Here is a 16,959-nt window from a genome sequence, read left to right on the forward strand (position 1 = left end):
CCTTCCTTGCAAACAGAAGGCTGGGTTCTCTGAGGGTACTGTGGAGCACAAACCTGTAGAAGCGTAGGTGTGGCACCGAGCACACCTGGGTGCAGGGACCAGTGGGTGTCCAGCGATGTCCTTTCACCCACGTCCCGCAGATGCCACCTCCCAGTGTAGCCCTGCAGCCACCTGGCTCCCATAAGAGGGGGCAGCTTGCTCCCGCCTTAAACCAGCCTTTGGGGTATGATGTCAGTGGTGAGGTCATAGAAGTCAGGCCTGAATGGGGGAAGGGCACAGGTCTTACCATCTGCTTGGGGTTAGGCTGTCTTCATGGTCTGGTTTAAACAACTGTAGGAAAATATTGTTATTTTCTAGAAAGCTTTTGGAAGCCAGCTTGTTCCACCATTGAAAGTCCTAACAATTGTGTTTGATAAATGTTTGAATGGGGTAGAGTTGAAAGGTACTCATCTGAGCATTCAGAGCTACTGATTCCAGTCACTAAGCCTTCAATAAATCACTATAGACCGAACCATGGTCCAGCCAAGTCCTCCTGTCCCTGTTTTGGTCAGAACAGCATGTAGATATGTACAATTAGTTCAAATAGTCTCAAAGGGGCCTAGAGGTAGCTTACACCAAAGTCCTCCAGGCGGAATAATCTATCCCCATAGTTTTAAAGACATCATCATATTCTCAGAGAACTTGCCATCCAGGTTGCTCTCAGAGGGAGCCTATAAGCTCAACTCAGAGCAAGAGAACTCAGACAAGAAATCAGAAGATGGTAACAGTTTAAATCTCAGCCAGTATGATTTAACAACTAGTAAAGGTGGTAACATCTTTAGGCAGAAGACAGCACTTGGGAGGAGTCATGTTTTTGTTACAAAAGCTAGTCTCTGAAGCACTGTTTGGACCACATCAAGCAGCTGGCGCCCTAGGGTAAAGTCTAATCCCTAGAGCAATTACTTGTTGGGGAAAGAGTGGACACATCCAGCTGTTTTAGGTTTGTATCCATTTAAGATTGCTGTTAGGTACTGGATCCTTTTTTCCTGATTCTTAAAGTTCCAAAGACTATGAAACCAGAATTTGGATGCCCATGAGGTCACCTCAAAAAACACCAACGAAACATGAGTGTCATGAGCATCTAGATCTTCCTAAGTTTGTTTGTTTTTTTGTTTTTGTGTTGTTGTTGTTGTTGTTGTTGTTGTTGTTTTTTGCCAGTCCTGGGCCTTTGACTCAGGGCCTGAGCACCACTGTCCTGTCTTCTTTTTGCTCAAGGCTAGCACTCTACCACTTGAGCCACAGTGCCACTTCTGGCCGTTTTCTATATATATGTGGTGCTGGGGACTCGAACCCAGGGCTTCATGTAAATGAGGCAAGCACTCATTGTCACTAGGCCATATTCCCAGCCCCCAAAGTTGTCATTTCTGAGACTGAATGAAGTTCCCACTCCCAGGAACTTTTGAGGCTGCTGGGCCACTCCTTGTGTGCAGACCTCAAGACAGCATCTACTATGTAAGTATTCCTGCATAACCAACTCTTTTGGCAATTCTCTTTGGTTGGCCCTCCAAAGAATCACATACTCAAATGAGTGTCTGGCTTTCTCTCAGGAAATACAATAACAGGTAGCAAGAGTTAAGGAATAGTTTAGGTAACAATTTTAGATCAAGAACTACCTTTGCAGTCAGATGCTGGTAGCTATTAGCAGTAATCCTAGATACTCAGGAGGCTTATATCAGAGAATGGTTGTTTGAGTTTTCAGTCCAAGTAGAAAAGTCCCTGAGACTTTGTCTCCAAAATCAACATCACAAAGCCATCGTGGAGGTATGGCTCAAGTGACAGAGTGCCAGCAAAATAAGCAATCAGAACAAGTGACAGACCCTGAGTTCAAATCCTAAAACTGCCCCAAATAAATTATCTCCCTAATTAATAAAAACGTGGCCTGTTGAGCATGAAGTGACAAGAAACTTGACTCATATGTAATCATTGTATTATATATGATATATATTAATATAAAAGTATTTTATATTTTTTCAAAAACCTTTTGAAGCTCTGACTGATAAAGATTTTAGTGTCTTTGTTCATGACATGTAAGTGTCTTTGTTCAGCCTATATATTGTTTTACAATTTCCTTTCTGGAATTTTTTTTTTACTGATTTTGTTATTAAACTTATTCTGATCTCATAGAATTGAAAAAAAAAAGATTTTGTTCACCTTGCTTGTTCTTCCATTTTGTTTTGGTTTTTTTTGCTACTCCTGGGGCTTGAACTCAGGGCCTGAGTACTGTGCCTGGCTTCTTTTTGCTCAAGGCTAGCACTCTACCACCTGAGCCACAGCTCCACTTCTGGCTTTTTCTATATATGTGATGCTGAAGAATCGAACCTAGGGCTTCATGTATACAAGGCGAGCACTTTACCACTAGGCCATATTCCCAGCCGCCTTGCTTGCTCTTAAAAGCAAGACAAAATAGAATTACCTTCTTATTTTCCCATGTATTATTTTTCCCTTTTATAAACTCTAAGGTGAACCATCTTTCAGTCACCTTTTCTAAAAGGCTGTACTGTCAGAACCTCAATAATTAAAAAGGATCAGGTAATGTGACAGAAATGAGTAATACCATCTTGGCCATATTTAATTTGGGGGTCCCGTTAGATTTCATGGATGCCTGTTCAGCTGGAGATGCAGATCTGCTCCTCCTTAGCATGGACAGTCCTTCTAGAAAACCAGAGTCACAGCAACTAGGCCACAGCCTAGCCAAATATATTATTAATCCCATATTATAAATTCACAAAAATAGAATGACTCTTGAATCGATTAGCAGTTTCAAGCTTATTTAACAACTTAAAGTGCCTTTTGGAGTGACTATAGATCATATCTCTCCATTAAAGCAAGATAGAAAGCTGGACACAGTAGCTCTCACCTGTAATCCTAGCTTCTTAGGAGACTGAGCTCTGAGGACTATGGTTCCAAGCCAGCCCACGCAGGAAAGTCTGTGAGACTCTCATCCCCAACTAATCACCACAAAGCCAGAAGTGGAGCTGTGGCCCAAGTGGTTGAGTGCAAAAAAAAGCTTGGACAGAGACAGCATGCTCAGGCCCTAAATTCAAGCCCCAGAACCAGCACACACACACATATACACAAACAAAAAGCAAGATAAGACGGCACTGGAGACACCTTTCTCATACAAGGAAACTAAGGATGCTGAGTGCAGAAAGCCTAAAATTTGCACAATTGTGCCTTGTTAGCACCTAACTTCTTTTTCAATATCGCATTCTAAATAGTCCATATGGACCTTGCAATCGAGCACTTTCTTGAGAAATTCAAGTTCTAATATGTCCCATGGCAGGTGAGCAGGTTTGAGGTGATGGATGTGGAATGGGACTAATTATCTTTCATTTGAGGAAACTCTCCCAGGGATTCCCTTCTTCCTCCCACTTTCCTCTTATCGTCAGAAACAGAAAGTAAACACAATTTGAAGAGGCTGAAAGTCTAAAACAGGAGGAAAAAACGAAGTTGGTGAGGTACGCATGGGAGGGCATTTGCTTTGGCTAATTTTAAACCCACAGAATGATGAGAAGAAAACTGCAGAGCCACGAAAGGGGTGACACTGTCTAAAAAGACATGTGCTCTTTATCTGACTTATGTAACTGTAACCCCTCTGTACATCACCTTCATAATAATAAAAAAATTAATAAAGAAGAAAAATGCAAACCCTACAATACCTAGCAAATGCCTAATGGGGTGTGTGTGTGTGTGTGTGTGTGTGTGTGTGTGTGTGTGTGTGTGTTTTCTTTGGGTTTCTGGGTTTCTGTCTCACTCAGCTATCTCTCTGACTCTGTGTGTGTGTTGTGTATGTGTGTACTTCCCTCTGTTTCTATCTACATTAGCTCTGTCTCACTGACTGTGTGTTGTGTGTGTGTATTTCCCTGTTTTCATTTCACTCAACTGTCTCCCTGACGTGTGTGTGTGTGTGTGTGTGTGTGTGTGTGTGTGTGTGTGTATTTCCCTGTGTTTCTCTCAGTGTCTATCTCACTTGGCTCTGTCTCTCTGTCTTTGTGTCTTTGTCTCTCTGTGAGTGTCTTCTTTTTTTTTTTTTTTTGGCCAGTCCTGGGGCTTGGACTCAGGGCCTGAGCACTGTCCCTGGCTTCTTCTTGCTCAAGGCTAGCACTCTGCCACTTGAGCCACAGTGCCACCTCTGGCCATTTTCTATATATGTGGTGCTGGGGAATTGAACCCAGGCCTGCCACTAGGCCATATCCCCAGCCCTCTGTATCTTCTGACTAAACATTTCAGTTCCTCCCCTCAAGCTCTCCCTCTTATCACCAGCTTTTCTCCCATTCTCTCTCCTTTTTTGTCTGCATACCAGTATTAGGGTTCGAACGCATGGTCTGGATGCTGTCCTTTAACTTTCTTCCTCAATGCTAGTACTCTATCACTTGAGTCATAGCTCCACTTCCAGTTTTTTGCTGAATATAGATAAGAGTCTCGTGGAGTTTGCTGCCCAGGCTGGCTTCTAATTGCCATCTTCAGATCTCAGCCGTCTGAATACCTAGGATTACAGATGTGAGCCACGATCACTTGGCGCACCCCTCACCCCCTTTTTATAGCCCATAAGAATCAGACACAGGCAGCAGGTGACACTGGAGAATGGATGTAATTGCATCTCAAGGTAAACATACACAGAGCTCAGACAGGGGCCCTATGGCAGGAAAGTGGAAGGAGTAGTTGAATCACACGCAGTACCCCGACCCTATTTCTGGCTCTTTAGTCTTCCTCAATGACTCTGGACCAACATTGTCTCCTTAGTAAAGAGCATTATAGTAAATTTGGTTTATAGTGCTGCTGTATTCAAGTGCAGGAGAGCTACGTAATAGGCTGTGGGGGAAAGGTGCAGAGGACTCTTATGACTGCCTCAGTTTCTCCACAGCAGCATCTATATCACCCCCGGTAGCAATGAGGGCCTGAAGATTGGCTTCAGAATTTAGAAAGCCCATGGCCCTCAGTTGCTCAAGTTGCACCTGGAAGTGAGCCTCAGGCTGCAGCTGCTGAGGACTGGTAGTAGATAAGGCTTGGAACATCTGGAGGAAGGGAGAGGAGTGGAGACCTTGCTCTGCAGACCCCTGTGTTGGGGAAACCTGAGGATCTGGGGTTGGGTGGGGGTCCTCAGATATAAGGCTATCTTCTCTAGACTCTGTGCCTCCTGCTGCACCACCAAGTCCTACTAGCCAAGGCATGAACCAGAGTAAGAGGCGAGGGGATTCCGATGCCAGCACCTGCAGGCCCTGCTCAATCTGCAGCAGGGCTTGCATGGCCCGAGGGTTTTCCATGGCTGTCTGCAGGTGCAGTAGTAATGGAAGCTGTTGATGCTCCTCATCCTGCAGCTGTGGGACCTGATTCATCCCAGCTGTCCTCAGAGATCTTGGATAACCTGACGAAGACAGCCAGGGAGACTCGGGGCCTCTAGGAATGGCTGTCATAGGGGAAGATGGTGAAGGAACAAATGGGGACCTATTGGCAGAATCTCCAGACAGCAGATCGGGCATGCTAGCGCTGCGGCCAGTAGAGTCACCCCCTATCCCATCTTGGCCTCCACCTTGTCCAGTACTGCTCTCTGGGGGATATCTCAGGAAAGATGGACAGGAGGACTTCCCCTTGACTGCTACTGACTCTGTGGAGAGAGGCTGTCCTGACCCAGGCTCCTGGGATGACGGTGACATTGGGGGACCTCTGTTCACTGGAGGTGGTAGCTGTCCTTGGCTTGGATGGGAGGAAGCTGCAGACCCCTGAAGATAGGACCCCAGGGATAGGCCTGTCTCATGTAATTGTTGGAAATAATCAAATAGCCCTATATTACTCAGAAAGTTTGGAACCCTATTTCTAATTTCAGCTGTATCTTGGTCCTCGGGCCGCCTTCCTTGCCTGCCACCTGAGCCTCCTCTGTAGGTGGAAGTCCAGGGGTTTGGGAGAGGATCACAGTTCTCTGTCCTTGAAGGTTGGCTGCTACCGGTGGTTGTATTAGCATTCGTGGTAGCAAACGGGTTGCCACCAAACTGCTCCTGGACTGCGTTCAGCATGGGGTCCATGATATCTGTGTACATGGTGCGAAGTACATTGTAGCCACCAGGGATGCTCTCCAGGTTACTGAGTGCCCGATCCTGGCTACGCATCATCTCTTGCATCATGGCAGGGTTACGTAGAAACTCCAGCGTCTGCCGCATGATTTCAGGGTTGTTAAGAATATGCCCAATCTCAGGGTTGTGCTGGATCAGCTGCTGTATATGAGGATTGTCTAGAACCAACTGGCGTACCAGGCCCGTATTGGACAGCAGGCCTTGGATGAAGGGGTCATCAATGAGCTGAGCCACAAACTCAGGCACTGATACATGCTGCCACATCAGTGAGCTTGGCTGGTCAGGAAAGCTGCCAGAGGTCAGGCCCAGCCCATTGAGGCCTGTGAGGACACCTAAGCTGAAGGTGGGTGGCCCATCCGTTGGGTAAATGGAGGTTGGCTGAGTGAGGGACCCAGGACTTGGGCCTGGCGCCGAGACTACAGCAGCTGGGCATTCGGTGCCAATGGTGCGGCGCTGCATCTTGATGACCAGGTGAACGGTGAGACCATCTCGTACTCCACACTGTGCCAGGGAGTCCGTGTCCTTGAGGATCTTTCCAGCAAAGATTAGGACCAGCTGGTCGGGAGGGGCCTTAAAACGCTGTGCTATCTCTTGCTTCAGCTGCCAGATGGTGCATGTGTCCGTAACTGAGAAATCTTCCTTGTCCTTGGGCGTCTTCACTGTCACCTTGATGAGGTGGGGATCCTGGGCCGGCACTGAGCTGTCCTGTGGCAGAGCCTCTCCACTTTTGGCCATGATGGGCAGCAGGAGGCCCAGATCTGTGGGGACACAGCTGAGGGAATGGGGATGGAAGACCAAGATCAACCCTTGGGGCAGTGGTGAAAGGAGCAAAAACTGAGCATGAAGAGCATCGTGACTCTTGGGGTTGGGCAAGTTGTCAGGCCCACATGGAGGGGGCCCTGCGGGTGCTAGGACAGGGTGTTCAGGTGGATGATGGGATTGAGAGATGTGGAGGTCATGGGAGGAAACATTGAGGCCAGGGACTTCCGGTGATAAATGAGGAGGTAAAGGTACCAAGAAGGGCCTACTCCTGGGGATACATACCAGTCAGCTGTGGCCCCGTCCTTCCTCTTATGCAGGGCTCCAAACCGCCCTCATCTTGCTGCACAGCCACCCCTTAGGCCTTCTGGGCCGGAATCCCCTCCATCAAGTCGCCTCTGTGACCTCAGGACTGACATCACAGCCTCTCTCAATGGATTCTGAAAATGCCTGCAAGGTGTTCTGGATCCCTGGGAACCCATCCCTTTCCATTACCTATTCTGTTTCCTGTTCCTTGGTTGCCTTATTTAGAGAGAGGGCCCTGAGCCGAGCATTCCTCAGGCCAAGAGCCCTGACTCCACTCCAGTGTGGTAGATGGAGGCTGATACTGGGGTTGGATAACTATAAAAGCTGCTTGTGGCTTATGTCTTCATTAAGAACAGAGTTTGGCTCCTTCCTGTTTGAAAGCTTCCTCCTTGATTCCTGTGTCCCTGGTTTTTGCTTTGTTTGGGGGTGTTGTGGTGGTGGTGGTGGTGGTGGTGGTGGTTGTCAGTCCTGGGGCTTGAGTCAGTGCCTGGAACTGTCCCTGAACTTGTATGCTCAAGGCTGCCTCTCTATTACCCTGACCACAGCTCCGTTTCTGGTTTTCTGGTGGTTTATTGGAGAAAAGTATCTTAGGAATTTTCCTGCCCAGGGTTGGCTTTGATCTAGGATCCTCAGATCTCAGCTTCCTGTGTCTCTGTTTTCTGTCTCAGTCAATATTATCCATAAATTCTTTTTTGTATAAGCACAGGAAAAGGGGTTTTATTATATGAAAATATTTGTGTTTGAGAAAGAGGGGGTGGTAGGAAGCAGGGACAGCCCAACCCAATTCCTGCAATGAGAAACTAGTTTTCACAATCTGCACAGAGCCATCTCCTGCGATTTCTCATTAACATGGTACCCTATGATCCTTTTTTAAAATAAATACATAAGAAAAAGCAGCTTATGAATGTAACACAGCTTAATCAGTGAAGACAGACCCAGATAAACACAGGTTGCCTCGTTTCCTCCATTTGTGGTAGATAGAATGAACCTATAAATCTAGAAGTAAACATATTAGGACGGACCATATGCAAGTAGCTAGAAAGGAATTAGCTTTAGTATAATAGATATGGAGAGCTCAAGTAGTATAACATTTTAAAAATAGGTCAAAACCCAACAAAATTTGTACCAGGAAATGGTACATTTAGCGGGGGGTGGAGCCAAGAGGAGAGGGGTAAACAAATGAGGGGGGAGGGGGTCAAATGCAGTCAATAATTCATTGCATATGCCACAAAGTTAAGAAAAGTAAGGGAAGGGGTGGGTAGAAGGGCCGTGAGAATGTTGAAGGGGTGACACTGGTCAAGGTGAACTCTTTGTATGTTTTCAAAATATTGATTTGCTGATGAATAGAATTCGGAGGATTACAGTGGAATCGAGAATGACAATATTTTTGGCCTTTAAAAACAATAATATTGGGGGCTGGGGATATGGCCTAGTGGCAAGAGTGCTTGCCTCGTATACATGAGGCCCTGGGTTTGACTCCCCAGCACCACATATACAGAAAACGGCCGGAAGTGGCGCTGTGGCTCAAGTGGCAGAGTGCTAGCCTTGAGCAAGAAGAAGCCAGGGACAGTGCTCAGGCCCTGAGTCCAAGCCCCAGGACTGGCCAAAAACAAACAAACAAACAAACAATAATATTGGGGCCAGGGATATGGCCTAGTGGCAAGAGTGCTTGCCTCGTATACATGAAGCCCTGGGTTCAATTCCTCAGCACCACATATATAGAAAACGGCAAGAAGTAGCGCTGTGTGTGGCTCAAGTGGCAGAGCGCTAGCCTTGAGCCAAAAGAAGCCAGGGACAGTGCTCAGGCCCTGAGTCCAAGCACCAAGACTGGCCAAAAAAAAAAAAGGAGCTCTTTTCTAAAAACAATAATATTCCTAACTGTGAGCCCTCTGTATATCATCTTTACAATAAAAAAAACTAAAACAATTTTTTTAATTTTAAAAATGTTCTAGATGAAAAAAATACTATTTCCTAGAAAACTTTTTTAATTTACTGAAGTAAAGTTAAAATGCCAGCGAATAAGCAGGTTGTTAAGCAGAAAAGTAAGTTTTGTTGAACAGTTTTATGTATCTTGGAGAGGTCTGTTTAATAGAGAGAGACCTGGGAAGATAGCTAAATATAAGGCTAGAGCTCATTGGCATTTGGAGTATTTAAACTCATGACCTATGATTAGCTAGTGAGTGAGTATAGGGTAAAAGACAGTTTCGTGGCTCTTCAGCACGAAAGAGCAGGCTCCCTAGAATGGAAGGGAATCAATGAAATGAAACTGCAGAAAAGGAAAAAGAAGAATGAAATTAATTCCACAAAAGGAGAGTGTAACCAACTGCATCAGTTTATGCTATTGGAAGATAGAATGAGGACTGAGAATTGATCACCAGATAAAAAGAGAGAGTGAAAGACTGTGATAAGAACAGCTCTAGAGCAATGGCAGACAGAAAGCCTAACTAGAATTTAAGAGCAAACTAGAGTTTAAGAGCAAATGAGTTGAAAGGCAAGTGGATAAAATATTGTGAATGAGAAAGAGAGTATGGAGGAATAAAACAGGGTGTAAGACTTAATCAGAGAAATACAGGTAAACATTAGTTTTCATAACCTTCTAAACTTACCTCTTTGGCAAATCGTGGTGGTGCAGCAGGTTCTACGGTAGTGGGCTTATTTGAAGCAGCGGACTCTTTCAGTACTGAGCATTCTCTTCACTTGTGAACTGGTCATGTCAAGACTGGGTGTGTGGGGAATACATAAACCTATGGATTCCCTCAAGTCCAGAACCTGACCGTTTTCTCACTACTCCTACCTTAGTCCCAGACATAACCATTTTTTACCTGCTTTGTTGCAAAAGCCCCCTGGCCTAGTTTCCTGGCTTCCCGGTCCTCCATTATCACAGTCTATTCTTTACCCAGCAGCCAAACTGCAGAGTTGAATACAGTACTCCATTCCTCTGCATAAAATCTGCCAGCACCTGTTTTATATTGCTTATGAGACATAAAATTTTTAAGGTACAGCTTTAATGATTTGATCATCTCATTTTCTTTTGCAACTAAGAGCAATTATTTTAAAAATAGATGAATATTGACAATGATAAAATTATACAACAAAATTCATAATTACATTAGAAGTTTCATACAAATGAAAAGACACAGAGGGCAGCCAAGGAAGCATATCAGAAGACAGTGTTGATTTCTATTAATATAAAAATGAATAAGGACCCAGACAGTAATTGTTTATACCTGTAATCCTAGCTACTCAGGTAGATGAGATGTGAGGATCACAGTTCAAAGCCAGCCAGGCAAGAAGGTCCTTGAGACTCTCTCCAAATAACCAGCAAAAAGCTAGAAGTGGGGCTAGGAATGTGGCTCAGTGGTAGAGTGCTTGCCTAGTGTGCACGAAGCCCTGGGTTTGATTCCTCAGCACACATAAACAGAATAGGCCAGAAGTGGCCATGTGGTAGAGTGCTAGCCTTGAGCAAAAAGAAGCCAGGGGCTCAGGCCCTCGGTCCAAGAGCCAGGACTGGCAAAAAAAAAAAAAAAAAGCTAGAAGTGGAGACTTGGCTCAAATGATAGAGCAGTAGCCTTGAACAAAAAAAAAAAGAAAGAAAGAAAAACAGGGTGTAAGATATCTCAGGAAATGTACACACTGCCCTATTATGTAACTGTACCCCTTTTGCACAACACCTTGTCAAAAAAATTAATTAATAAATAAATAAATAAATAAATAAATAAAATGAGGACATAAAGAGAAAAAACGAGAAAAAAGGAAACCTCCCTGTACATCAGTTTGATAATAAAAATTTGAAAAAAAAAAAGACAAAATGAAAAGCAATTCAGATGCAAAAGCCAGTAATGAATAAAGTAGCCAATGAAAACAGAAAGTATCCATTAATCTTAAATAACAAATTACAAAATTTTAGATGAATAAAGACATTTAGAAAAGCAACTCAAAAAAAAAAAAAAAAGAGCACAAGGCCCTGAATTCAAGCCCCAGTACACACACACACACACACACACACACACACACACACACACTCAAAAAGAAATATTTAACAGCTGCCCAGAGAGCAATGAGAGGAACCTCCAGAAGAGGGTAAGAGGATAATTAATCCTGGGATTTCATTCTCAGGAAGTGTTTTGATCTTGTGATATATTTGCATGCCTATAATGTGTCCACCAGTGGCTATTGCAGTCACAGGAAAAGGCAAAATTCTCACCAAACGTACAAAGCTCTGCACAATCTCTGTGATCCCCCCCCCCGCCCTTTTTTATGCATTTCACTTCTACCTCCTCATTATTCTTCAGACACCATGGGAAAACCCCAATCTTGGAGCTTTTTTTACTCTCATGCAGCCTTCTCTCCCCTTCTTCTGGGAACTACGCATGTAGATCTCATGTCCTGATTCCAGCTCAAATACCACTTTTTCAGAAATGTCTTGTCAGATCACTGGAATTAGAATAATTTATCCCAGTTCATTTTTCTTCATGGCACTTATCACTCACTACCTAATGCATTTAGAAGTTAATTTGAAAACTATCTGTATCTCCACAAAGGAAAAGCCCCCCAAATAAAAGATCTTTGTTAAGACACTGTTCTAACAATCGAAAGCATGTTGACTTATTAAACTAGGACTCAAATGCATGAAGTTGTTTCATACTTAAATAATTGAACCAACATTGGTTGCATACTCTGCTGGGATACTCTAATCGAGGGGAAAACCAACATGGGGCCTGGTCATGGTGGACAGGACAAGCTGCAGAGATAAGACACAAAGGGGATGGAGCACCTGCCTAGGAATACAAGAACCTGAGTTCAAATCTCAGTACCACCAAAAACATTATGTATCTGTATACATGGTTTGTGTATATATGTGTGTTTGTGTATATGTGTGTGTGTTGCCATGGCTGAGTTTGTGTTGACTCAAATATGCAGTGAAAGAGGCAATAGCTGCATATATGCGTTCTTCCTCCTCTTAATCCATTTAGGCCATTTTTTTACTTTCAAACAATGTAGATTTGAGTAAACTATGAAGAAATAACAATCTTTATGACTAAATGTCTGGGTTTTATAGTGTTTCCCTTCTGACCGACTTCTCCTACATGGACATCTGTTTATGAGTCTCTGAATATTTCTATGCATCTGCGGACCGGTGTACATAGGCTACATTTACTTATTCTTAGATATGTGAGCATTATATGTATAACTATTTTTCTATTAATATGTATGCATGGGAGGGGGGTAAAGTTAGAATATTTAAGCCATTTAGTTACCTTTCTGCAAAATAAACAAAGCCAAACCTCGGGTGAGGGCGAGTAGGTGTAGCCATTTTATTGACAGATCTTCCAGCCATGACCAGTGGTCTAGTATTTGATTGAGAAAGCATTAGTTAGTTCCTCCTGTCCCAGGACTTCTGGAAACAGCAGATGAGATGATCAAATGAGTCCGCAGGCAGATAGAAAACAAACAGGTGGGTGTGGTATTCAGAATCCCTGGGACCTCTTCAGCTGGCGAATAGCAGCCTTAGTGTCACCCTTGTTAGCAATAAGCGCCTGCAGATTGGCGTCGTGATTCGCAAATCCCATGGCCTGGAGAGTTTCCATCTGCTTTTGGAAACGGTTCTCAGTGCCTTGTAGAGGATGGGAAGGGTCTCTGGAGAGGGATTGTAGACTCTGCAGGACTGCTCCAGATCCGGGGCAGCACTCGTCAGGCTTCTTGGGCTCACCCATCTCTGGCACATCCCAAGTCCAAGGCACTGAATCTGGGTAGCTACAACTAGGAGCAGGAAGCCAACCCAGGCCCCATAGGTAAGGTGCAACCCAAGGCAAAAGAATAGGAGTCTCTATGGCCAACAGCTGGAGACCATGCTCGATCTGTAATATGGCCTGAGATGCCTTAGGGTTTGCTAGAGCTACGAGCAGGTCCGAAGTCTGTGACTGTTGCAACAATGTGGGCAGCTGCTGCCTCCAGAGTTCGCTCAGCTGGGGCATGCTCAAGAACAGCATCATCTGAGCAGCCAGGTGAGGGTGGTTCATAAGCAACTGTATCATGCCTCCTGTAATCTGAGCTTTGGTCTGCTCATCTAACAGCTGGAGACCCTCTAACTTCTGATTCAGGCTACCTAGAGAGAAGGAGTCGTTTGTGTCATCTTCCTGGGGCTTCTGAGTGATGGCTATGCTGGGTAGAGATGGCGTCCCGACAGAATGCTGAATAGCGCCCACACGGCTTTGGCCCTTGATCGTGGCAGTATTCACCCTAGCAGGACAGTGGATCTTGTTGGAGTTGGCTTTGGTTGAGGCGATTGAAGATATACCACAAGGATTTGTACTTCTGACTGATGTAGTAGGGTCTTGTTGTCCCTGGCTTGGTTGAGGTGGTAAGAGTGTTGGCTGGACTTGTTCCTGGGCTTGTCCTGCTAGAAGAGTTGTAAAAGAGTTACCTCCAAACAGACCTTGTGTGCTGTTGAGCACTGGGTCATGGAAATCAGCATAAGTGGGACCCACTGCATTGTTCCTATTTGGAATTGTCTCTGAGCCCAGGTATGGTGGAAAGGTTAGTGGATCCTCAAGGTTCTGCATGGGTTGTTGAAGCTGTACTATCTCTTGCATCACCGCCAGGTTCCGAGCCAGCTCAAGCGTCTGACCTAAGATCTCAGAATTGTCAAGCAGATGGGAGATTTCTGGGTTCTGCTCCACCAATAGTTGCATGTCTGAGTGGCCTGAGGCGAGCTGCTGTATGAACTCGGTATTGGACAGAAGCTGCTGGATGCTGGGATTCCCCAGAACCTGTGTTAGATATTGTGAACTGTCTGTTTGCAGATTCTGTGCCTTGGGTGTGTTAGATTCCACAGGGAGACCTGGCTCTGCTGGGACTTGACTCACACCAGCAGGTTGGTACACTCCATTGCTGTTTGCTTTGGTGTTTCTGTCCTGGGAGCAGGGCTCCTGGGTTGGCACATTCTGAGATGAATTGGCCAGGGACCTGGAGCCATTCTTGGACCTGATGACCAGGTGGATGGTGTGTCCATCAGCAATGCCCCTCTGGCTCAGTGTGTCCTGGTCTTGGAGAAGGCGGCCCATGAAGACCAGCACTATTTGGTCTGTTCTGCAGTTGAAGTGAGCTGACAGCTTCTCCTTGAGCTGCTTTACTGAGGTGTTGTAGGCTAAGGTGAAGTCTTTCAGGTTGCCTGCCGTATTCACTTTCACTCGGGAGACACTTGGACCGATCTTACTGTTGGCAGGCAAAGCAGAAGGGTGCCCGTTCTGAGGCACCCTGTGCGTGCGGAAGACAGCATTGGGCTTGGATCTTCCTACTGGACACGCTGATGGCAAGCAGGTCGAAGCAGGGGCAGAGGGGTGAGGGGGGACAAATGTTCCTGCAGGCCTTCGTTTTCTTGTTGCCATGGAAAGGGGTGAGAGTGACCAGGCTAGGGGGGTCAGGAATTTGTGATGTTGTCCCCTCACCCCCAGTTCTCCAGATGTGGCTCCGCTGAGGCCTGGCGTGGCTACTGATTCATACTTGACACAGGGTGGACTAAGGGCTGACCTTCTCTCTGCCTGCCCCGCCCCTAAATGCAGTGCCTGTTCAGAAAGGGGATATTGTGATGTCAATGAAGCCTCACAGTACATCAGGGCAAGTTGGGGAGGGAGATGGATTTGGGGAGGAGGGAGAAGTTTCGATGATAAACTATGACTGTTTGCCAGTAGTCAAAAACAATAGTAACAACCAGATCATTTTTGTTTTTAAGATGGGACGTGTGTTGCTGGAAGGTGCCAAGCATAGGCTCTTGTAGAGATGACAAACCTATTGTATAAAATGTTGGGTTGTGCGGCTGGGAATATGGCCTAGTGGCAAGAGTGCTCGCCTTATATACATGAAGCACTGGGTTCGATTCCTCAACACTATATACACAGAAAAAGCCAGAAGTAGCATTTTGGCTCAAGTGGTAGAGTGCTAACCTTGAGCAAAAAGAAGCCAAGGACAGTGCTCAGGCCCGGAGTTCAAGCCCCAGGACTGGCAAAAAAACAAAACAAAACAAAACAAAAAATGTTGAGTTGCTGGGCACTGGTGGCTCACACCTGTGAACCTCAGGAGGCAACGACCTCAGAGTCACAGTTCAAAGCCAACCTGGGCAAGAAAGTCCTGAGACACATCTCCAATTAACCACCAAAAGAAAGAAAAAGAAAAAGCTAGACATTGTAGAGCACTAGTGTAGAGGAAAGAAAGCTCAAGAACAAGGCTCAGGCTGAGTTCAAACCCCAAGACCAACCCACACATTTCTGAAAGCAAGAAGGGAGTCAGTGCCACAGACTGAAGTTCATTCATTTTGCTTGTGGTCTGGAAACGGTAAGCATTAGGAAAGAAACAAAAACAGAAGGTCTTATGAGGAAGCTGAGGTCATATTTTCCTCTAGATTGACGGGTCCAGGTTGAAGAATTCTAGACTGCTTTCAGAGTGTCCCTTGGTGGTAGGCTCACGATTTCCACTTCAGGACACAGGATTAGGGATAGCTAGAGAGGTCCCCTGTATGGGTAACCTAAGCTAAAGGTCGGAGATATTAGTTGCAACTATACACTTCAATATATGTGTGTGGAGGAGGAGGTGCCAGTACTAGCGTTTGAACTCAGGGCACTCTTGCTTGGCTTTTCCAGCATAAGGCTGGTACTCTCCAAGTTGAACATTTCCATGCTAGCTTTTTGCTAGTTAATTGTAGAGAAGAGTTTCGTGGATTTTTCTATCTAGGCTGACTTCAATCAATGATTCTCAGATGTCAACCTCCTGAGTAGCAAGGATAACAGAGCCTAGCTGCGCTACATTGTTTTCTTTACACGTTTCACACATAGTGTGGTGTTTTCTGCATGCCATCCTAACAGGATGTTCAGAATTATTTTATTGCTGCAAGGTCCCTGTTTAGTCTTAAATGTTCACCTTTTTGTCAATGCATTAAGGGGGAGAGACTTGTAATCAAGAGACAGGAGTGACAGTGTTATTAGTATCATTGCTGGGGTGGTGGGGAACAGAATCAGGAAACTACAAAGTCTGATGGACAGTACCCTGAAAACTTGAAGCAAGTGTTTGAAGCTGATGGGAAGGTGATGAATTATTAATGGCATGCTAAATTGTCTATGTGGATGTTTGTATGAAGATGGAAGAAGTGTGTGTACCAGAGGGAGAATATTTGTTTTATTGATTATAGATTTATGAATGTGTGTCTCATCAAAGCATGTTCTCTATGTGACTGAAAGGACTTCAGGGTCCTTATGTATTTCATTTACTTGCCACTTTTGTTTTGTTTTTGTTCTGTTTTTCGTGCCAGTACTGGGGCTTGAACTAAGGTCTGGGTGCTGTCCCTGAGCTTCTTTTGCACAAGGATAGCTCTCTACCACTTGAGCCACAGATTTTTCTAGATAGTTTGATGAGGATAAGTCTCCTGGCCTTTCCTGCCTGGGCTGGCTTTGAACTATAATTCTCAGCCTCCGGAATAGCTAGGATTATAGCTATGAGCCACAAGCATCCAGCTTACCTGCCTTAGTAAGAGCAAGAAACCCTATGCAGACAGCAAAAGGGCATGAAAAATGTTTGAACCTCTATTTCCTCAGGGGGTTGAAGAAGAACATCAACAACAAAAGCAGGGACAGTTTAACAGGAGACTTTCTGCAATCAAATCCTAGATTCTTTATTAAGAATATCTGGATCCCCCTTCCACCAGCCCAGTCCATATCAGATCCTACTCGTATATCCCTGCCTACCAGTTACTAGCTACTCACTTCCTAGAAAAGAACTGGGGCTTAAACCCTTCTTT

General features: G+C 45.1%; 2 protein-coding genes across 2 annotated transcripts; both read right to left on the reverse strand.

Moving 5' to 3' along the window:
• Window positions 1–4,877: 4,877 nt before the first annotated feature.
• Window positions 4,878–6,905, reverse strand: LOC125362140 (ubiquilin-3-like). Its single transcript, XM_048360806.1, has one exon. The coding sequence runs from the start codon at window positions 6,840–6,842 to the stop codon at window positions 4,878–4,880; it is 1,965 nt and encodes a 654-aa protein (XP_048216763.1). The 5' UTR covers window positions 6,843–6,905.
• Window positions 6,906–12,640: 5,735 nt separating this feature from the next.
• Window positions 12,641–14,560, reverse strand: Ubqlnl (ubiquilin like). The gene has a single exon (XM_048361243.1). The coding sequence runs from the start codon at window positions 14,558–14,560 to the stop codon at window positions 12,641–12,643; it is 1,920 nt and encodes a 639-aa protein (XP_048217200.1).
• Between the last annotated feature and the right edge of the window lie 2,399 nt (window positions 14,561–16,959).

This window comes from Perognathus longimembris, chromosome 13 (genome assembly GCF_023159225.1).
Source record: "Perognathus longimembris pacificus isolate PPM17 chromosome 13, ASM2315922v1, whole genome shotgun sequence".
Classification (NCBI taxonomy): domain Eukaryota; kingdom Metazoa; phylum Chordata; class Mammalia; order Rodentia; family Heteromyidae; genus Perognathus; species Perognathus longimembris.